The 23,690-nt window shown below is 39.6% G+C and overlaps 1 protein-coding gene across 1 annotated transcript in view; it reads right to left on the bottom strand.

Annotated features, from left to right (window-relative positions):
* The window catches only part of LOC309562577 (elastase-1-like), a 36,134-nt gene extending 14,082 nt beyond the window's left edge, over positions 1-22,052 (bottom strand). Inside the window, exons 1-2 of the mRNA XM_082266826.1 lie at positions 21,951-22,052; positions 3,815-3,924 (exon numbers count right to left, since the gene is read on the bottom strand). Of these exons, the coding sequence (XP_082122952.1) occupies positions 3,815-3,924; positions 21,951-22,047 (207 nt within the window). The 5' untranslated portion in view covers positions 22,048-22,052. The remainder of the gene's footprint in view (positions 1-3,814; positions 3,925-21,950) is intronic.
* Between the last annotated feature and the right edge of the window lie 1,638 nt (positions 22,053-23,690).

Raw genomic sequence — 23,690 nt, forward strand, 5'->3', positions numbered from 1 at the left:
GCACAAGTTTTGAGTCAGGCATGACATCTGAACATGTGTATAGGGGGTATATATACACATCCATGTATGTATATATACACCTGCACATATATAGGTGTGAAAGGAGCAGAAAACACTACTTGCGCTAATGAAATAATTAACACCAATATAGTTACGCTCCTATCACACCTATATATGTGTATGTGTAAAATACATATAAGTATGTGTGTATATATACCACTATACACAAGTTCAGATGTTTTGCCTGCCTCCAAAGAACCCAAGAAAATGCCCAAGAAACGCTAGCGTAAAAAAAAAAAAAACGCCCAGGTGTGTTGTTGCAGGCATTTTTTTGGGGGTTTTTGGAGGCAGGCAAAACATCTGAACTTGTGTATATGAGTATATATACACACATACTTATATGTATATACACACCTAGACATATATAGGTGTGATAGTAGCAGAAATATATGCTTGCGCTAATGAAATCATTTACACTAATATGGCTCCGCTCCTATAACACCTATATATGTCTAAGTGTAAAATACATATAAGTATGTGTGTATATATACCACTATACACAAGTTCAGATGTTTTGCCTGCCTCCAAAAACCCCCAAAAAATGCCTGCAACAACACATCTGGGCGTTTTTTTTTTTGGCGCTAGCGTTTTTTTGGGCATTTTTTTAGGTTCTTTGGAGGCAGGCAAAACATCTGAACTTGTGTATATTGGTATATATACACACATACTTATATGTATTTTACACTTAGACATATAAAGGTGTGATAGGAGCGGAGCCATATTAGTGTAAATGATTTCATTAGCGCAAGCATATATTTCTGCTACTATCACACCTATATATGTCTAGGTGTATATATACATATAAGTATGTGTGTATATATACCCGTATACACAAGTTCAGATGTTTTGCCTGCCTCAAAAGACCCCAAAAAATGCTTGCTACTAAACCGGCAAGGTGTGAAAAGAGAGAAGCCACTAACCTGTCCTATAAGTGACCTAATAAAAACAATGTTTTTTTTTTATGGTTCTGGACATGCTACAGAGCTGAAACTTCACAGGTACACTTTTTAGACCCCCCAGATACTAAATCCAAAGTTTTTTTTTTATTTTTTTAATAATTGGCTCTCTATCAAAAATGACAATTTTTAAGAACTTTTTTTGTGTGATTAATAGTCCCTGGGGTATGACCCAGAACCTTAGGCACTTTTTAGGGGCATTTATTGGGTTTTAGGGCTTCAAAATGGTGTTTTTTTATTACCGAAGTTTGGGTCCCATTGATTTTAATGGGGTTCTGAAATCCGGGCCGAACTTTCGGGAAGTTCGGATGTTCTGGCCGAACCGAACTTTTGAAAAGTTCGATCATCCCTAGTGTTAACATGTGGTCACACCTTTTTTGCACCTGATGGGTTATATACTGTACATGTAAAAGCTATTAGGATTTAAACACAGGTTTATCTTTTTTCTATTGCATAGTCCAGGTCAGTGACTAGACCTGCACATGTAGGTCTCTTACAACTTCTACCTGTTTATCTGCCCCATATTGGCACTATATGTACTGGAGCATTAGCAGTTTGCAGAGCAGGGACTAGCCAGAGAGGGACTACTTTCACACAGTTGGCCAGCTTAAACATGTATTGCAATGTTTGTGAACTAAACATCCAGCTTTTTTTTTTACAAAGTTTGCTAGAATTGGTGTATAGCAGTGTGCAGAGGGTTCATACATATTTTTTTTTTTGCTCCCATAGCAAGTTATGGGGGCAGATGTGTGGACTCACTCTTGAGCCAGACCGTTTGTGTCCATAGACACACACAGCAAGGCTTTGCCCTGCCCCCTGCTCCCACCTCACTGGATTTGATTGACAGCAGCAGGAGGCAATGCTTACCAGCTCTGGCACACATGTTAGTAGTCATGTTACGTTAGAAACAACAGATTCCCCTTTTGTCTTGCTCATACTAAAATATGTGGATTCTGTATTTGGATATCCAGTGTTTGAAGCTCACTCATGTAAGTTTCACGTAAATTATGTAAGTTTATGCAATGCAGAAAACTGATGTCACAGTATGTAAATATACAGTATGTAAATAATTTCCAATACTTTTAAATTACCATAAATGAGCCATTAATGATCAATCTAAGACTTTTTATTTAATGCATTAAATACCAGCAATGCTTGCTAACATTTATAAGCAATTTCTTATCTATCAGAGCTTGTATGACAGCAAATCAGGGAGATTCCAGCTGTCATGTCTTTAGTGTAGAGCATGTATTTAGTTGTAACACTTTACCTGCTCCTGCCCTACAGTTTTTATACACGAGACTTGCAATTGTTTCACAATCTGATCTACTTCCATTGGCTATGATAGTAATAGAACCTTAAAAAATCATGTATAATGAAGAGTTATAACTTTACAATAATATAAGGGGCATATTTTTAAAGACATTCGTCCTGTTTGTAAAGCATAGTCACCACAGGTTTTTCAGTAAAATTCAATGCTATCCTATGGTGACAACTGCAGAACCTATATTTTTATTTTTTAATTTCTTTAATTAAAAAAATTAAAAGAACAGAGTAGGTAACCAACCTTTTTCTGCTTAACTTGTTTTTGGGGTTATTTGGACCAATTTATTATGTGTGCTGATAGGAAAAAGTGAAAGTAGAACTAAAGGTAAACTTTATTCTATTTTAATTTTGGATAGATTAACTTTCCCATGTCCCACTGGGAAAATTCTTCTTCACATCTTGACCCACAGCCAAAACAGGAAGTGAAAGGAAATCCCTCTAAAGTGACGGAATCTCTGGTTTTCACCAGGGTCATCCAAATAAGTTTTCCTATTTTAAGATTTCCCTACTATTACTGGTATTAAGACAAAAACCAAAATTTGGTCATTTCTTTCGCTTTAACTTCCAGATAATGGTAAACAGGTTGAATCTTCACTCTGTCCTAAATTTAAAAAAATGGCTTTAGTTATACTTTAATAGTAAAACACTGTGAATGACATACATTTTAATATTCTTATTGTAACCATAAAGTCTTCGATATCCCTCTTTAGGGGTTTGCTAGCCAGAACTCCTATTGAAGGAGCAAATGTTTCTCCTTCCAGTCTACGCAACCCATGACTGAAAGTTGAAGATGATCCCAAGCAAATATTTTAATTAAGCAGGAAACACTGTGAAGGTGTAGTAACAGGAATTCCTGTGACACTACTGCACTAGCACCATGTTAGACCAAAAGCCGTATTAGTCCAAATATAGTGAATACAGTAGGAGGGTTACTGCAGTGATATGAAAGGAACACCTTTCCAGGGTTGTGAGTGTGCATACCAGAGTTAGAAGTACCAGTAAAAGACTATAAACTATGACTTTTCTGAAAGTCTTCCACACATTTGCCGTTTATGCTCAGCAGGTTGGTTATTTAACTATAGCGAAAAGATCCTTAGCCAGTAGTTCTCTACACAAAATGCTCATGTAGGTTTTGTGATGGCAAAGCACAGGCTCTTGCCACAGCTGAAAAGCTGCCCACCACCTTGCTACCTTGATAAAGTTATTGGTTGTTGATAGGGATAGCAGGGGTTCACATTCAGTGTCGTGGGGAAGTTTTGAAATTTCTAGAAATCATTTTTAGGTGCTGCTTGGTTGCAGTGGTGTATTTTGTCCTGAGATTTAACACCAATGTCCGCAAGAGTAAAAATAATTAGTACTAAAGTGTGAGCTAGTTTTTTGTTTTATACATTGTCAATTTGGAAATCAGCTTCATAGAAAGCTAAGCACACAACAAAAGTTAATCAAACCATAAAACTGAAAACAAATTGTACCTGCAAGGAAACCTGCCAAGGCCAGGAGTACGGGCGTACTTCATTTCCAGACACAATTCTTCCTGCTGTGTTTTGTTGAAAAAATGCAACTCCACAATCTGCTGGCCAGTCTGAAAAAAGAAAGTAAATGTATATAATATAACCAATTGATTTTCTACACACGGCATTTTGTAACAAAATGTTATTAAAAATTATTTTTCCTTTGCAATTTACAAGTGCTGTGATTTTCTAAAACGGTAAAAAAATGTAAAATTTGTTTCATTGCAGTCTGGCAAAACCGTGTGCCCTTTTTACACTAGATGTGTGCACATCATTCTTAGAAATTACATTTTCAGTTTTTTTCCAAAGTCTGCACTGACCTACAAAGCGATATAGTACCCAAAGGGTTTAGTAATTAGTAGAGATGGGCCAAACACCCCCCTTCGGTTTGCAGCAGAACTCCCTAACAGGGGAAAAGCTCTGCCCCGAATAGCGAACTCAGTTGAAGTCTATGGGAGCCGAACATGAGAAATCAAATGCGCCCATTTTGAAGGCTTATATGCAAGTAGTTGGCCATAAAAGGTGTATGGGGGTCCAGGTACTGCCCTGGGGGATATGTATCAATGCAAAAAATGTTTTTCAGGAGCAGTGATTTTAATGATGCTTAAAGTGCAACAATAAAAATGAAAAATTCCTTTAAATATAGTGCCTAGGGGTCCCCTTAGTCTGTCTGTAAAGTGGCGCATCTGTAGCATCTATAGAACATGCTGCAGCACAAATTACATTTCTAAAGAAAAAGAATAACATTGAAATTAACTCACGGTTGCAATTGCCGACACCCAGCTATTTAAAAAAAAAAACCCAGCGTAGAGTCCCCCCCAAAATCCATACCAGACCCTTATCCGAGCATGCAGCCTAGCAGGTCAGGAAAGGGGGGGGGGGAGATGATGGGGACAAAGGTCTTTTCCCCACAACCCTGGGCTGTGGTTGCGGGGGGTCTGTGGGCGGGGGGGGGGGGGGGCTTATTGGAATCTGGAGGCCCACTTTAACAGTCAAAAACTGTCTTTGTGTTTTCATTACTTTTTGACACTTTTTTTGGTGAATTGGGGGAGGTCGAGATCTAGGGGCCACCTTCTTAAAGGGGGCTTCCAGTTTCCAATAAGCCCCCTGCCCGCACACCCCCACAACCCTGCCCTAAAGCACCCACCCCCCTATGTTAAGGGCATGGGGCCTAGTATGGTTCAGGAGGGGCGCTCACTCGTCCCCCCCTTTCCTGGCCTGCCAGGCTGCATGCTCAGATGAGGGTCTGGTATGGATTTTGGGGGGACCCCACACTGTTGTAATAAATTTTGAGGTTTCCCTTAAAATCCATACCAGACCCGGGTGGACCCCACGTCATTTTTTTTTTTACTATTTTTTTTTACCGGCAAATTATATATTTTTATATTTTTTATTTTTTTTTATTCAGCTGTCAGCAGGGAAGCCTATTTACAGCTGATGACTCATCGGTTGTTAAAGACGTTGAGGCCGGCTTCCTGGCCTCACTCCTTAACAACCAGCTTTTACTGCTCCCTGAATTGGCAAAGCTTTGCAGCTGTGCAGTGCGCAGTGCATTGCAGGACACAATGTCCGCCGGCCACCCCCGATCACTCCTCATGGAGACAGAACAGCGGTCTGCCTATGTAAACAAGGCAGACCGCTGTTCTGTCAGTGATGAACACAGGGATCCTGTGTTCCTCCTCAAAAGTGTCAAAAGCGTCAGTTAGATTTCTGATCTGTCCGCCGTAATGTCACAGTCCCACTAAAAATCGCTGATCGCCGCCATTACTAGTAAAAAAAAAAAAAAATAAATAAAAAATTACATAAATCTATCTCCTAGTTTATAGATGCAATAATGTTAGCGCAAACCAATCATATACACTTATTGGGATTTTTTTTTACCAAAAATATGTGGCAGAATACATATTGGCCTAAATTGATGAAAAAATTTGATTTTTAATTTTTTTTTTATTGGGAATGTTTTATAGCAGTAAGCAAAAAATATTGTGTTTTTTTTCAGAATTGTTGTTTTTTTTTTTGTTAATAGCGCAAAAAATAAAAAATGCAGAGGTGATCAAATACCACCAAAAGAAAGCTGTATTTCTGGGAAAAAAAGGACATCAATTTTATTTGAGTACAGCGTCGCATGAGCGCGCAATTGTCACTTAAAGTAATGCAGTGCCAAAAAATGGCCTGGTCAATAAGGGGGTAAAACCTTCCTGTCCAGAAGTGGTTAATGCAGAGAATGCATTGACATTAAAAGCCTTTAGCCTTTACAACCACTTTAAATTTCCCCAAAAAGAGCAAAGACATCAAAAAACAAAGGTTAAATATAGCCAGTACATCCAAAGTTGTGATTCAAGTGTTTACTGAAGTTCCATTGAACAAAAGAGACCAACGTTTTGAGGAAACGGGTGGTCCCCTTACTCAAGGTGATGGACAGAACTATTTTTACTTGCCTTGAGACCATGGGATAGAAAATGGGGAAATGTTTCGGGTTTGAGTATGTCCTACTGGTTGATCACTGTAAATCATTCAAAACTGTCATCAGCAATTCGTTTTGATACTTGCTATAGAATCAAGATGCCATATTGGTCTGTAAACATAGTCTGTGGGATTATAAACCAGTCATCTCCACACTGATAAAATAATAAACCTAAAGAACGGAAAGGTAATGTCTAGAAAAAAGATTCCACTTTATTGGACTTTAAACATAATTTAAAGCATGTGCACATACATGTGCTTAATAAATAACAAACTTGTCAAGAGAGCTCACAAAGTCCCTAGTAACTCGATAGCCCAATAAAGCGGATTTTTTTTTTTTTTTTTTTTAAGACCATACCTTTCTGTTCTTTGGGTTTATAATTTTTTCAGCAGAGATATTACTGTTTTTTGATCTCACAGACTGTTTACAGACCAATATAGCATCTTGATTCTCTAACCAGTATCAACAGTGACATTTTTTTTTATTGCTGATGACAGTTTTGAAGAGTTTACAGTGATCAATCAGTAGAACATATTCAAGACTGGAACTTTTCTCAATTTTTTATTCCATGGGCTCTGCGTGCTTCGTTTATGAATATTCTTCTTTTTGTTTCAACTTTACTCGGTTGTTTTACATAAGGCAACAGGAGCATAGATCATTGACTTTTGGTTACTCATGGTTATATATGTGACAAATACCCTTACTCTTTTTGGGTCTAGAGCAGATCTTTCAGTTCCACACCATATGGTTTTGTGCTTTAGTTGCCTTGGGTAAAACCTTAAAGTGGTTGTTACCCTAAAAAGAAAAAGATCCTGTTCTTGTGAAGCATAAATAGCAGCACATTGCTTGTGCTGTGTAATTTGTCCCTTTGTAACATCTAAAATACCTGTCTGATCCCGCCTGGTGCTGCCCTCCCCTCTGTAAACTGACCAGGTTTATTATGGCTGCTGAGCCCATGATACCGTGCTCAGTTTACATGTCTCCGTCATCCCGCTGTCTCTCCTCTGTCCTCTCTCCCCAGCCTCCCTGCCTGTTAGCTCGTGTCAGTGCCTGCCTTCCTGCCGCTAAAATTACTTGGATATTTCCATACAATCCCCTGTGTTAGATAACATTATGTGCTCAGTGTATGTTCCTTATAAAAAAAAGTGCAGTTTTAAACCTTATTTCACAGCGCCGCTCACATGACCGCCTGCTGCTCTCCCCCTCTCCTCCCCTCATCCTGGCTAATGTCAGTGGTGGATTCTCAGCCCTTCCCACTGTAGCTGTCAGATGGGGAGAGGAGAGCGGTGGGCAGTCATGTGAGCACCAAGCAATGCTCTAAAAAAAAATATAAACCAGCATTTTTTTTATAAAGCACATACACTGGGGCACATAATGTAATGGGACATAGGGGATTGTATGAAGAGAACAAAGTGGCTTCACAACCACTTTAAGCTTTGCACCATACATTTCTGCATTAGCTTTTGAAGAGAAGGTGCTGTATAGACCATTGACAGTTAACAAAAAAAAAGTTTGGCTTTACATACAGTTTAATGACCCTCAACATCTAAAAAATGTTCCTGCACTTCTTTTCAAGCAACCCAGAGTACCACAACACCAGTGCAATTACATACATGCATTGCAGTGCATTAAAGTACAAATGCTGCAATATGTTCATTGGGAATCTATTAGGATATATCATAACTATGGGGGCACATTTCCAAGGAGCAATGACACAGGGAGGATGGGACTTCAATGCTTCTCAGGTTGTGTAAAAATATTGTGGAACTCAGGGCAACATCCTGTGCCCTTCACACCTTTCCTCAAGTGGTGAGGGGGTCAAGCTGTCTCCCAAAGTGGACAGGACAGTTGTTGCTTGCAGAAGCAGAGAGGAACTCACAGAAGGACTTTGCTGAGCAAGGCGACTCCAACAATGAAGTGGGCACAGTCCGATTTGAGCCAAATCCCAGCTGTGTATGTACTGAGATTTGTGAACTCATTGGCTGATATATGTTCTCACTATGCCTGGACAACAATGAGTAGTCCTTACTGCCTCAAGTGTTCGACATGCTAGTGCAGAAATGGGGCCAGCCAGAAATTAGCTTTTTTGCATCTCTCCAGAATATCAAGGTGACCAAGTTCATGTTAAGAATTCTCAGTGCTCAGGCAGTAGCAATTGATACCCTAATTAAACATTGGACAGCTGCGAGGCTTACATCTTTTCTCTGATTCACAAGCTACTAAACAGGCTGGCACAGAAGTCACTGACAGTGACTGCAGTCCTTCCATTCTGCCCCAAATGGGGGGGGGGGGGGTCGTTCTCCCTTGTGCCAGGTCAGCATACTAATAATATTTTCAGAACAAGGCAGGCATACTACAGGATTCCAGATACAAGCCTCACTCTGTTGTGGAGTTTGGGAGATGCTATCTATTCTGACAGGCTATGTGTAATGTTCCGGTACCTTTGGTACCCTAAATTACTCTTTTCACAAGTGTATGCGCCCCACCATTCTCTTTTGGAAAGGTGCGCATACACCTTTAAGACTGAAGCTGTCATCACTCAGCGCCGGACTAGATGGCTATTTAAAGCGCCGGTTCTCACTCACATGTGTTCGTTCAAACACCCTTACCTGGATGCTAACTTGGCTTGAAGCTTTCGTGCTTGCAAGCATACCTCGCTGACGGAACCTCGCTGCGCTGATCCCTGCATCCCGCTTCCGGATCATCCGCTCCTCCTGAACCAACCTTCGGCTGTATTGCTATTAGTGCTAAGTACCCCGCAGGGGAACCCTCTATAAACTTATACTAAGCTTACACTATCTAGCTCTGCATAGTAAAGACTATTTATCACATCTGCATATCTAGATTGCTAGCTCTTAAGACTACTGCTACTTATTCCTGCACTGGGTTGATCACTCTTGTATGTCCACCTGCTACTCTGTCATCTGCTACCATACATGATTGCTAAACCTACCTGCATCCATCTGCTACTGTCTTACCTTCAAGTGTCTGTCACCTACCACCTCCACTCAACCTGTCTCTTAAATCTTCATCACTGTGTTACTACATACATAAAGTCACTCTAGGAACCAGCTTGTTGAGTGTGTGTATTTACTAGCTGAATTAAGACCTTCCACACATGATGAGTCATTGAGGTTGGGAATGGTATCTCAGCATCTCTCTTACATGACTACTGAAGTGGAATATTTCTGCAGCTGAAAATCCACACTATACATGAAACGCAGGAGCGTTACACTATGAGGATTATACAATAGACATACCTGCCTCAGGACCAACCTTGGACTCCATTGGGTTGGAGTACCTGGCTATGCATAGGACCCTATCTATGGAATGTGTTAAATTTGCTTGACAAGTATCCACTTTGTTGTGGGTGCATGCTGCACATATTGCAGATTAAGTAATTGCATACCCTTAGTGGCACAAACAGAAAAGGACTCCTATGCGGGTACAATACAGAGAGGCATTCTATTGTTTGATTTGGAGATTTTTTGCTCAATACAATTTATGATTCATATCGTTGCATCTGTGAGTTTGTTGGTCCGTCTGTCCTGCCCGCCCACGGTCCACTATATAGTGGGAAATACTGGTCTTATCTGGTCTCTCTGGCCCTGAGGAAGCCCAATGCGAAACGCGTTGGCTTGCTGGGACCCCTAGACTGCATTCCACCAGAGACCCTTTAACATCTGAATGGGTCCTCAACACCCCCTTATGGGAAAGTATTTCTGCACCTATGGACCTTTTTAAGTGTTTTGTTGTATTTATGTTGGGCTGTATGCCCTGATGTCATACATGTTTTTTAATATTATGAATAAACAAGAATTTTATATATAACAGGCTGTTATTCTTGATCATCCCTCTCCAAATTGGCCTAGAAAGCCCAATATTTTCTCTCTCTTTTTGTGCTTAATAATATTTTCCACTCCACCAAGAAAACCTTGTGATTCTGCTGTAAATAGAATCTTACAATGGTTCTTGACTAATTAGCAAGACCACCATTTGAACATCTAAAATCCTGCAGGATCAAAAATTTCACACTGAAGGCAACCTTTCTACTCCCCATAGTTGCAGGTTCCATCTTAATTAGGAATTAGTCCTACTGACCTTCACCACACCAGAAGTCGGCCACATATGCCCACCCAATGAGGGAAGAGTCAGGAAAGATTATATCCAGGCAACAGCAGAGTTAGAAAAAACAACTAAAATCAATTAGTAATTTACCTGACCTAGAGAGAAATCATAACTCATTAATCAGTGTAGTGCTATTAATTCAAATATTCAAAAAAACAAACAATCATATATAAAAATGATATAAAAGTGCAATTAATATATCCTTTGCAAATATAAAGTCCAAAATTGTGGTGCAATAATATTCTGTGCCCCATTGTGAACACACATTAAAGTCCTCTGTGAATTCCATGTGACCATACAACAAAATCACTGTGCAATCCATGTAAGCACTCAATAAAGTCTGATGTGCAATTCATGCAGAAAAACTTTTGGTGCACTCCTCTCCCATATCCAGACAAACTGCTCACCTTTTCGTGTTGACTTTAAATTACACACAGAGGTCAGCAAACACATGTATCCCCTTCATCATAAAATGAAGATAAGTTGGAGTTCTGTGGAGAAGATCATCATCATGTTATTATGATCCCCGGAGGAGATACACGTGTTTGCTGACCCCTGTGTAACTTTGAGATCAACACCAAAAGATGAGCAGTTTTTCAGTTTAATAAAGTGTATTACTGCACTATTTATGACTTCCCTTTGTTCTCTTGTGTAAATAGGATTTTGCCATTTTATCTCACGTAAAGTCCCTAAAACCACTGCAGCAGTGGTTCCAGTTACTTAAGCCTAGGTAAAGACATGGTCCTGTGGCCCAAGAGGCTGAGGTTTGCTTTCCTGTGCAGCCTGCAGATTAAAGACTTTTTTTTTACCAGGGATCAATGTATCATCCCTCTCCAGAAAGACTAAATCTAGCAGCCTGGAAGTTGAACAGAAGAAATTGAAAGATACAGGGCTTTCAGAGCCAGTAATCAAAACTATGCTCCAAGCTAAAAAACAATCTACTAACTCACACAGGAGGAAGATTAAAGATTTATGAGTGTCTGATTGTTTGATACATCAAATCTAAATTTGCGTTACACTATTGAGAGATAGAGGATTATTTGGAGGTGTTATGGAGACACCTGCACAGCGTTTGAGAAAGCAACAACTCACTAAGAGGATTTATTGTTATATTTATTTATTATTATTTTTTTATAATATTTTGAACACTTATTATTGATATAGGTTGCGCTGATTGCATTTGGTTTAATTTTTGTTGCACTATTTTCACAACAATTAAGAGGCAACCATGGAAGTTTTTTCTATGTTGAAGCACAGGTAAGTTAATCTAGAATAAGTGTTTTCGGGGGATAGTAAAATTAATTAACCAGGAGATTTAAACCCCTTTTTCAGGAAATTACATAGTTACATAGTTACATAGTAGGTGAGGTTGAATAAAGACAATAGTCCATCCAGTTCAACCTGTGTAGGTGTGTGTGGCTGTAATCATCTCACCCTGAATGTTCTGATCCTTGAGATGTACGTCTAAGAGTCTTTTGAAAGCCACCATACTACCAGCAGAAACCACCTCTTGTGGTAGAGAATTCCACAATCTTGTAGCCCTAACAGTAAAGAACCCCCCACGTTGCCTGAGGTTAAAACGCTTCTCCTCTAATCGCATTGTATGCCCTCGAGTCCTCGTGCAATCCCTTCGACTGAACAGCTTTTTTTCTAAGCTGAGATCCCCATTGAGATATTTAAAAATTGCTATCATGTCCCCCCTCAGGCGTCTCTTCTCCAGGGAGAATAAATCAAGCGATTGCAGACGCTCTTCATAATTAAGGTCCTCCAATCCTCTAATTAGTTTAGTTGCCCTTCTCTGGACTCTTTCCAGCTCCAACACATCCCTCCTGAGGACTGGCGACCAGAAATCATGTTTTTAAAAATAAAATATGTGCCTGATGGGACACAGTCAAATTTGAATGATACATTGTTTCTAACATGGTTCCCAGGCATCTTGTTTGAGATGTCCCACATAATGATGGTTTGACTGATGAAGAATCCCTGGAGGAGTGGTTTGGGGTTTGCTATGTTACAATTTCTACTTATATGAGGGGGGACTCTCGTTATCAACAACCAGAGAATATCTGGAGGAGGAATACACAGGAATTTAAGAGGCAGTATTTTAATAATAAGCCTTATAGAAACAATGCACAAAATAGGAAAGGCCCTAATGGAAGGGGGTCCCCTCCGCACAATCATGGAAATACTAAAAATAGATTCCCTCAGAATTATAATCTGTTTGGGAAAAAGGATAATTGGTATGGAGCAGATATCCCACTACAAAACAGTTCCTTTCCTTTGGAGACTAATTGTTGAAGGCCCATATAGGCACAATGTATAAGGCCCTCTTGATGAGAGGGAAAATGAAGGAAGAATACATTGGAAACATTTGGGGCAAAAGGAAGAGGAGGAGAGGAATAAGAGCAGGTGGGAGGCTTAAAAAAAAAAAGAAGAAAATACCATTTGGAGAAGGTATATATATATATACTGTATATATATATATATATATATATATATATATATATATATATATACCCTAAGTGGTACCCTGCTCAGTCTTGAGGGAGTGAAGGCTTTGGACAGGGGCCTTACATTTGCCCCTGTTAAAAACTTGGATAAGTTTAAAACATATTATCAACCACAAGTTAATTAGAACTATTTTTTATCCACTTATTTGAGTAATACATACACTTTTACCCCTCCCAATGTAGATAATAAATATATATAGATGTTTTTAAAAATATGGTTGTAAATGATCTGGAAAATTTAAAGGTGAAAAAAAGTGAAGGATCCAATGTTTATTAGAAAAGGTGTACAGGTGAATGTAAAAAAGATGTAATTAAACCCGCCGATAAAGGAGGGGGTATTGTTCTGATGAACAAAACTTATTATAAGATGGAAATTAACAGATTTGAAACAACTGAAATGTAGAAGATAGAAACACAAATCAGTTGTTAAGTAAGAATCTTATTAATTAATTTAAAACTGATTTGCAGAGGCTAATCAATAGAGGAGTTAAGAACATTCCGAACAGTAAAGACGCACAAAATCTTAACCCTTCTGCATACAAAACACCAGTGATTGATTTTCTACCAAAAATTCATAAGTGTGTTACCAACACCAAGGAAGACCAATAGTAAATGGGGTGGAATCCTCTTCTTCTTAGTTAGGTCGATATATAGATTTGCATTTACAGCCTTTGGTTACCTCCACAGATGCGTATTTAAAGATACAAAGCACTTATTACAACTGCTGGGTAATATCTCTGATTTAGGATCCAGTGACAGTGGACGCTAGTTCACTATATGCTATTAGTAAACACCAGGATGCTATGAAGTCTGTCAAATGGGCATTGGTTGCTTCTAGTTTTTCTAGGAAAACCAAGGCTTTTTATTGGAATTGTTTAGACTACGGTCTTCAACATAACTACTTCTGGTATGATAACTATGAGAAAAGTTTTTAAAAAGTTTGGTAAAGTTACAGTATATAGATATTGATAGGCTTGAATAAGTGGTTTATAAGGCCTGTGTATGATCCCCAACTTATCAATGAGCTCTAAATGACAATATATAGTAGCTCTAACATTTATGAAAAAGAGGGAATGGAGGCATATTGGATTTTGATGGTACCATAAACACTGGATGTAGAAGGGAGATACCAATTTTATATAAAAAATATATTTATTAAATCACCAAAAAATCATTAGTATAGAAAACACATACATATAGACAGATTATATACATCACAACTGAAAAGACTCTGCATAGCTGATACCATGGATGAGACAACAAATAACATATATTATCTGCAATAAGCATCATTCTTGTAAATTGTGCCCTATATTATTGTGTTTTCTATACTAATAATTTTATGGTGATTTCATAAAAATATTTTTTTATATAAAATTGGTATCTCCCGTCTACATCCAGTGTTTATGGTACCATCAAAGTCCAATATGCCTCCATTCCCTCTTTTCCATATATGTTAATTTGGACGTAGGTACCCCCTTTTTTTTCTATATATGAAACCTCAAAATTCAGTAGCTCCAACATAGTTTTTTTTTTAAATTCTGTTAGTTTTCTGATTGTTACAATATAATACAATGCACCCCAATGGGTCCTTAAAGGGCATCTGCCATCCCATTATAACCCTATGGCTCTTAACTTGTTCTGAAGGCTACTTTTGCCCATCTCCAGGGACTGATAAGAGAGGAAAAATATCATTTTCCATTACTTTTTTTTCATTTTAATTAAAAGCCACTGTTGACGTTCAGTGTAGCTTCAAACCTATGTGCTTTTTGTTATCTTCACAGCTCAATAGTTGTGACACGAGCCACACTGATATGAGTAATGGTTATTGCATGCTTTGTGTACCCTCACAAATTTAAAGAGTTTAAAGGGGTTGTAAAGGTTTGGATTTAAAAATAAAACAAAAAACAAACATGTTATGCTCACCTGCTCTGTGCAAAGGTTTTGCACAGAGCAGCCCCGACCCTCCTCTTCTGGGGTTCCCCCGGCGGTGCTCCTCCTCTTTATTAGGTGCCCCATGGAAAGCCGCCTTCCTCCTCTTTAATAGGTACCCCCAAGGAAAGCCGCTTTCCCTTGGGGCACCTGTACAGGCCCGCTCCCGAGTCCTGCTGCTGCGTCAACCGACACAGACAGTGGCCCCGCCCTTGCTCCTGTGTCACTGGATTTGATTGACAGCAGCGGGAACCAATAGCTCCTGTTGCTATCTATCTGTCCTATGAGATGAGAGTGTGGAGGGGGGGGGGGCTGCAGCAAAGAAGGTTTTTTTCACCTTACTGCATAGAATGCATTAGGGTGAAAAACTTTGAAATTGTACAATCCCTTTAATAGCAGTGTATACAGTTCAATAGCATTCAGATGTAGTTTAATAGCATAGAGTTTTTATAGCAGTACACTAAAGCATAGGAATAATAGTGATGGAGGAAAAAATGGCAGTGGTGTCAACCAGAAAAAAATGTCTATGAGACCTAGTGTGTCAGTGAATTATTAGCTCACAGATAGGGTTAATGCCAGTAGTACTTAAGGTAGGTAGCCACATTCCCTTCTTTGGAAAAAGCCTAAATGTATGAAAACAGACAAAAAAGGAGGCGCAAAGCCCTAGTGCATTACCTTTCGACACCTTTGGAAAGTTTATTAAAAAGCCAAAAACATACTCACAAACATGAGGAGTAAAATCGCATATCACATTTCAACCCCTTGTGTGGAGAAGGATACGTCCTAGTGCTTGGACCGTTGACGCGTTTCGGGATACATGCTCCCTTCCTCAGAGCGCTTTTAGTTTTACTTTAATTTTCAGATTTTCATAATTGTTTCGGATTGGAATGACTAAGATCAGGTTTTCATGTTTTTGTCTCATTACTTCCTTTACTTCCCATGTTGAGATACAATAGGAAGTGAGGGATCTCTCTAAAGTAGGGGAAAATTATCGCTCGGACAGTTGTCACTAATATAAGTGTCATCACCACTGCAAGACTTCCAAACTATGGGATTGATTTACTAAATCTACTGTGCAATACAAATGCACTGCATGCGCACTTGGAAGTGCAGTCACTGTAGTTCTAGGGCGAATATCTGAAATGAGGGGAAGCCCCGCTGATTTCTATCATCCACTCATGTGCAAGCAAAAATGCTGTTTTTCATTTTCCTTGCATGTCACCCTTGAGTCTATAGCAACAGCACAATTAAGTGCACTTGCAGTGCACAGTGGATTTTCCTTTAGTAAATAGACCCCACTGTCTATTCCAGTGACAGCTTGAAATTCTAAATTATTCCTCACTTTCAGTTCCAGTGACAATAGTCATCAGAGAGTGGATCGCCCCAGCTGGGACACAAACAGCAGTAAAAAAAAGCGAGAGAGGTTCTATCCCATGCCTACCGTATTGAAAAACAATACAATAAAAACTGGCTTTACATATCCAATAAACATAATAGTATTCAGAAGTAGAATACATTGCCTAGTTGCTAAATTTAGCAATTTCATCATAATAGTTTTTTTAATTATGACAATTAAACTCTTCCTGTTTAAATGCTCTATGTTTTATTATGTAATGTGAGTAGCTGGGAAGGAACTTTGAATTTATTTTCATTGCTCGAAACAGAACAGACACACAGCAGAATAAAGCATATAGGGTTTCACAATGCTGGGTTTAAAGGGACCATTTATTTTGTTATATTTTTGTGTCCTTGCCCATTATCCCCCACACCTTATCTAAATGTTGAATTTCGGTTTGCTGTCAGTTTAAGCAATGCATTACGCTTGTGTCAATGTTTACAATTTGTCTTGTGATTTTTTATGTCTTCACCTGACCCTGTAAGCAGACATAGGTCAATTTGCAACAAAAAAGAACCAGCATTGCAGCTAGCTTAGTGATTAACCTTGTCAGGTATTGAGTTCTGTCACTCTTTGGGAAGGACAGCTATTATCTCTTTACCATCTCTTTACCATGGGTGACTGGGCCCTGCTGGAGCCAAGTTGCTTTAAGAGCACCACTTAAAATGAAATAATTCATTTTAATGGGATTTTTGTGAATAGTCTTCACATCTATGCTGGATTTGACACTAGACCACACAGACTGTGGCCTAGGGGTTCATGACATGGGTGTTTGTTTTCTGTCCACTTGTATATTCCCATTGTGCTACAAGAATTACTTTGGGACCTGGAACCAAATTCTATGTCAAACCACTGCCTCTAATAACAGTTTTAACTTAATTTCGGAATCAATGGTAACCTGGCAGATAATCAAGTTCAGTGTTTACTTACTACCTTCACAATATTAGATGTACTGTACAGGCATGCAATGGCACTGCATATTGTGCTAGCGGACTGGGGCAAGTACAGGGCCAGTCATGGGTAGGCAACGCCACCCTGGATACACAGTGATGGTCCCCCTCCCAGTTGCCTGGACAGTGGCTTTCGTTGCTGCAAACGGACAATATTCTTTCTATGCTCTGTCTCTAACACATCACCTTACCAGGAAAAGTGTAATCTATCTCCTAACCCTACCTCATGTTCCCATCCACTGCAGCCCTCAAGTTCAACAACAGTGCTCACCACCTGCATAACTCTGCTCACCACCCGGCATCTCCATCCCAACGTAGCCAGCACAACAAACACTTCTAAAGAAATCTGAACTGTAAGAGCTAAACAGGGCAGATGGACAGTGCTCAAAAGCCTGAATAGCAGAATACGAATTAATCACAGAATTTGAACCAGGAAGCAGATAAAACAATATAGTTTATTATCCACAATGTAAAAAATGAGTGAATAAAAAACAACGATACTACAGGTACACGTCCTGAGCATTGATGGGTTAGGAAAATCCAGTCCAACAACCAAAAGAGCATGGAGGGGCACCAATACCATGCTGGATGGAGACAGATGTCAGCTGTTCGAGAAACCAAGCCAGGACACGCCGGCGGACCTGGATGGCGTTACTTCAGGACAGCAATGGCAGGTATGGAACGAAGATGGGCACCTGCAGGAACCAGCGTGGACTGCAAGCTGGTCTGTTGCTGTGACGACACGTTTAGTGCGCATGCGCTTTATCAAAGTTCCAAAAAATTCATAACCTCTGACTAAGCCCTTCTGCGTGTGAAACATGGCAACTGTAACCTATCCTGTGCTATTGTCCCATGTTTGAAGAATAAAGGACATTTTATTGGATTACAACTGCTGTGTGCGACCAGTTTTCTTCTCATTTGCAAGTTCTGTTATATATTCTAAATTGATGCACAGTGTATGCTGTGTTGTGTGTTACATACTCCAGACAGCTGCACCTTGCTGCACATTACATACATACAGGTGACTACAGTCTGTATGTCATACTATGGGGTTGATTTACTGAAGGAAAATATACTGTGCACTACAAGTGCACTTGCTCCAGAGCTTAGTAAATGAGGTAAAGGTTAACTTTGCAAAGAATACTGCAAGGAAAATAAAAAACAGCATTTTTGCTTGTACATGATTGGATGATAGATATCAGCAAAGTTTCCCCTTATTTCACAGCTTCCACTAGAGCAAGTGGACTTGCAATGCACAGTATATTTGCCTTTAGTAAATCAACTGCTATATGTTTCTCTGCATGTTTTACATTACATACTCTAGATCACTTCAATCTGTATTTTGTACATTGTATACTTCTGAATGCTACCTTTTGTACACCTTGCAGAATGCTACACAATCTCAGACTACCCAATGGCCCTGGATCCCACAGTACTGTTGAAGAATTTCAACTACATCCCAGCTACCCATTGGTCCAGTATGTTTTCTGTTGCCAGGTCCTGAACTCTCATTCCAGCACCCAGCAGCAGTTCTATGCAGGCACTTTCAGGAGAAGTATTCACCTGCCCAATAGTGCTTTCATTATTTTGGGGCTGATGTATTTATCTGAAAGCTAGGGCATCACAGGTAGCATACCTTTCTTAGGTAAGTTTAAAGCACCAATGGTGGGAGGATGTTTGTTTGATCCCACCAACCCCAAAGCTGAGTGGACGTTTTAGTGTCACTGACACCAATGCTGAGGGCAGGGCCATCTTTAATATTGATTAGACCCTGGGCAAACATTTTCATTCATTCAATTTTTCTCTCACATTACACAGGACCCTCTCCCTCATACTACCCCCATCATTTCACAGGACCCCCTCCCTCCACAGAGCCCTGCATTACCCCTCCCCAGCAGTCTCACCTTGATAGTGTCCAGAAGATGTCAGGTGATCACCAGGCACCTCTCTCTAGCCCCCTAGCAAAGAGGTTCTTCAGCGGGCTGATGATCTGTGGCTTATCGGAAATGGTGAGGGAGAGGGGATCGGTGTGACTGTGCCTGGGACTGAAAAGCGCTCTCACCGGACAAGGTTTACTTTACGAAGATGGCCAATCACTACACAGGCACTAGGCATAACACCCAACCAGCGCCCCAACACTCAATTCCGCCCTCATCATCTGAGTGATAGCCAAATCCACCTATCAAATATTTGCGGGCAGCACAGGCTCAAGGGCCCCACAACAATGACTGGGGCAGCTGCCCCTTTTGCCCTGTGTTAAAGACGGCCCTGGCTGTAGGGATGTTTATTTAATTTCACTGATACCAATAATGTGGGAATTTTGTTTAATGTAATGTTAGCAATGTTAGGAGATGTGTATTTGATCCAATATTTAATCTACTAACTATGCTAGGGGAATTGTTTTTATCATGACACTAATGCAAAGAGCATGTTTTTTTTTTCAAGCCCAGTTACACTAATGCTGTTTTTATTTTTTATTGATTGGAGTATTTTAGGATTTTATTTTTTTTATCCCACTCACCACCAGCACTAGGGTCTCCTTCTTGCCACTGACGCTGGATATTTTTTTTTCTGCCACTGATGTTGGGGCATTTTTTTTCTCCAACTGATACTGGTGTGTGTTTTTCTTCCACTGACACTGGGGTGTTCTTCCTCCCACTGATCGGTAATGTAAAGTGCCCTATGTTACATACTCCTGACCACTGCACTCTGTAAACTGTGCTGTACTTTACACGTTCCTGTTTATTTCTGCAGTTGCTGGTCTCTCTGTAGTCCTCAACTGTTTTAATTAGGTCCTAATTTAAGGTAGGCTCAAAGTGTTCACCTTCGGTCTATAGTCTGTGTACAAAAAAAGCATATGCAATGGAAGAATTTAATATTTTTAAAATATTCTTTGTGCTGAGATGTATGTGTGTCTGAGAGATTGGCCCTACCTGACATTCTTGGCTAGCATATTTCCTTGTTGGGCACAAATTCTGCAACCTAGTTGTTGCCAGAAACGAATCTGGTATAAGGGGCCTCACATCTATTCCTCTTTGCTTAGACATGATCGCTTTGTGCCACTAAGGCAGATTGTATTTTCCTATGTTATGCTATTGGAGGCTTAGTGGTCATATTTATGAAGCCAGTACTAAAGAATAGAGGCCTCTAGTAAGCTGTAAATAGAAAGGAACCGATTAAGAAATTTCGATACTGGGGCCCTAGGGAGAAAGTCTGTGATTCTGTAATGATTCCTTGATCCTAAGCTAACACAGCATTTATCTTTTATTGTGCCAATTATATGCTTTCATTTTTCTATGTGTAGCAGCGGCATTATATGTTACCCCCCCCAGCCCTCAACAGATGGTTTAGCTGAAAAGAGGACATCTTTTCCCATTAGTAAACCCTAAGGGATCCTTTTCCTGGAACCTTCTGTCACTACAGCTAACAAGCACAGTCAATTTTAACTACAAAGAAAGGTTTACCAACATTTTCATATGTTACAGTATTTATATGCATTTGATAAGCAAATAAAGTTCACTGCTAATAAATTATGTATCAGAATACATGTCAAATATTTGGTTTTCCAAAAATAATATAATATTAGCAGTACCAAAATTCCTTTTTCTATATTCTCTCATGCTTCTCTCCTCTCTCTGTAACCAATTTCTATTTCTTTTTCCTTTGTTTTATTTCATGTATTCCTCTCTCGATCTTACCCTTGTCCTTCACTGTCTTCTGTTTCTCTCTCCATCTCTACCTCTCACGCTCTCTGTCTTTAGCACTTTCTTATTCTCAACCCTCTTTCTTGGTTTTATTTGTCTCTGTCTCTTCCTACTTTCCTTAACTCTCTTCTCTTTACATTATCTTATTTCCTCTCTATCTTATCTTTCACCTCTCATTTTTGTCTTTTCTGTCCCTCCTTACCTCTCTTCTCCTTACTTTTCCATCTTTACTCTTATATCGTTCCTCCAACTTTTTTGTCTTGTCTGTCTCTTCCTACTTCCCTTGCCTCTCTTTTCCTTACTTTTTCTTCTTTCCTTTATTTTAGTTCTCACCCCTTTTTCTTTGTCTTGTCTGTCATTACCTACGTCCCTCACTTCTCTTCTCTTTACTTTTTTTTCTTTACTTCTTTTTTCTTTGGCTTTTCTGTCATTTCCTCCTTCCCTTACCTCTCTTCTCCTTACTATTTTTTCTTTCCTTTGCTTTAGTTTTCATTCATTTTGTCTTTGTCTTGTCTGTCATTTCTTATTTCCCTTACCTCTTTTCTCCTTTCTTTTTCTTCTTTCCTCTTTCTTATTTTTCATCCCTCTTACTTCGTCTTGTCGCTTGTTTCCTATTTCCCTTATCTCTCTTCTCCCTACTTTTTCTTCTTTCCTCTCATTTATCTCTCAACCCTCTTTCCTTGTCTTGTCTGTCTCTCCCTTCTTTCCTTTCCATGAATTTCCCCTCTTTCCTTTCCCTATCACCATTCTCCAGAGCATCATAATTCACAATCAAAACAATTTTCTTTTAAAAAATTGAGGTGCCCTAAAAAAAGAGCAAAAACTCTACAAAATCTACAGATTGTAAAATGCAGAAATGAGGAAACCAGCTTTGTTGTCTAGCTTTGTTCCTATTATGTTTTACACAGATGTTTTATAATACCAAAAACTCCAGCAAACATCCTCAAGACAAGAAATACTCAATTAAATGTATGAATAAATCTATTCAATAATCTAATAAACAAGACACTTACCTAGGTGGAGAAACTTGGGGTGGATGATGTGCTGTGGCGATGTTGCCTGTGCTAATGACAGCACAAAAAGCAGGATAAGGAGACCTTTTAAAATCATTTCCAGGTGTGTGAACTGTGGTAATGAGGACAGTGTTGGTATTTATACAGCAGAGGATGTGTCATGATGAGCTTTACACAGGGGACATAACACTAACTTTTGCTGTTACCAGGGTCCTGATAAATGCACATATAACAATACCGGCAGATCAAAACACATGGGCCTAGATAGTTCTGTATGTTCCCAGCATTCTGCTTGTAAACTGACCACTGGGAGTAATCAGCAGTTTTAGACTGGCTGGCAGAAAACAGGCTCAGCTGGGAGTATGTGAGAGTTTTACTGCATGGAAGGCCAGAGAAATACATGTTTCTCCATTAAGTGCAATGGAGTTTAAACCAAATATTATCTTATTGCAGTGTGAAATATATTTCTGGTAAGATGGATCCTGTTGAATGAAATGTCATCTCTCCATTCTTAAAGAGTCCAGAACAAAAATGGGTGATCTTTTTTGAAACTCTTTATACAAAATTTGTTATAATTTGTTCCATTTACAATTATATCTTTTCTTACCAGAATGAGAGACAGACAAACAAGATAGATTGTCCCCCCTCCTAATTTTTCACCATCGTTTATTCTAGGTAATTATTTTTGCTGCTTATTTTACAAACATAATTTACCTTGGTCAATTTTATAAAAAAAAAAACCTGTTTACTATACATGTTAAAGTGTTACTAAACCTAGGACCCTGCATTCACTATATCTGGTCTCCCACAGTACAAGGAAATGCAATTATTTTAGTAAATATAAACTGCTAAATACCTTTTCCCATTAGCAGTATATAGCAGTCTTATGAATTCCATAGGTGCCTGGTTAAAGCTTGTAGGAGGAGTTTTTATTCTACTCTGACTGTCCTATGAGCCTGCAGGACCCCTAACCCTCTGTCTGGACATTGCTGATTGGCCCTGTGCTGATCACATGCACCCTCCAGAGGAAATAAAAAACTCTCTAGCAATACAGCCCAAACCGAACATTTGTGGACAGTGCTGATTACACTTAACCAAGTGAAATAAATATGGGGTGGTTTAGGACCTCCCCTATTTATTATAAATATGTATTATATTGTCTATTCCTATGATATTCTATCAAAGCTCTGATAAGGTTAATGGAGGGTACAATAACAATGCTGGTGTAGCACCCGACAGGTAGGTGCTAGGTAAAATATATAGTGGGCCTTGTCTGCCTAACAGCAGGGCTGTGATTTGATAGGTAGGGTGTCAGGACTTCCAGATGTGCCTGCTGAGAGGAGAAGTATCCCCACTGGCTCCTGTGAGAGGCTTCTCATAGGGCAGTGTGGGAAGCCCAATCAGGGGACACATCCCAGCTTGTAACTACCCCAGAAGGCAGATTAGGCTGCAAAGAATTCTGGGAGTGGGTATAAGTTTGGGGGGAAGTGGGTAACAGGTTGTCTTTGGCGGGAGCAGAGTCCCAGGAAGGAGAGTGCGGCTGTCTCTCCTCCTGTCTGAGGAAGGTGGATGTCTCGGGGTGTCGCCTGAGTATCAAGAGAGTGCTGAGTTGAGCTGAGGGGATCCAGTGTGCTGAGAGCCCACGGAGAGAGAGGGGTCCAGTCCCAGGAAAGCCTACACAGGTCATGAGTACTGAGTATTGCCCCTGGGGGTTCGCCTAAGGTGTTAGAGGGGACCACT

The sequence above is a fragment of the Pelophylax lessonae genome (genome assembly GCF_965119305.1).
Source record: "Pelophylax lessonae genome assembly, chromosome: 9".
NCBI classification, from domain to species: Eukaryota; Metazoa; Chordata; class Amphibia; order Anura; family Ranidae; genus Pelophylax; species Pelophylax lessonae.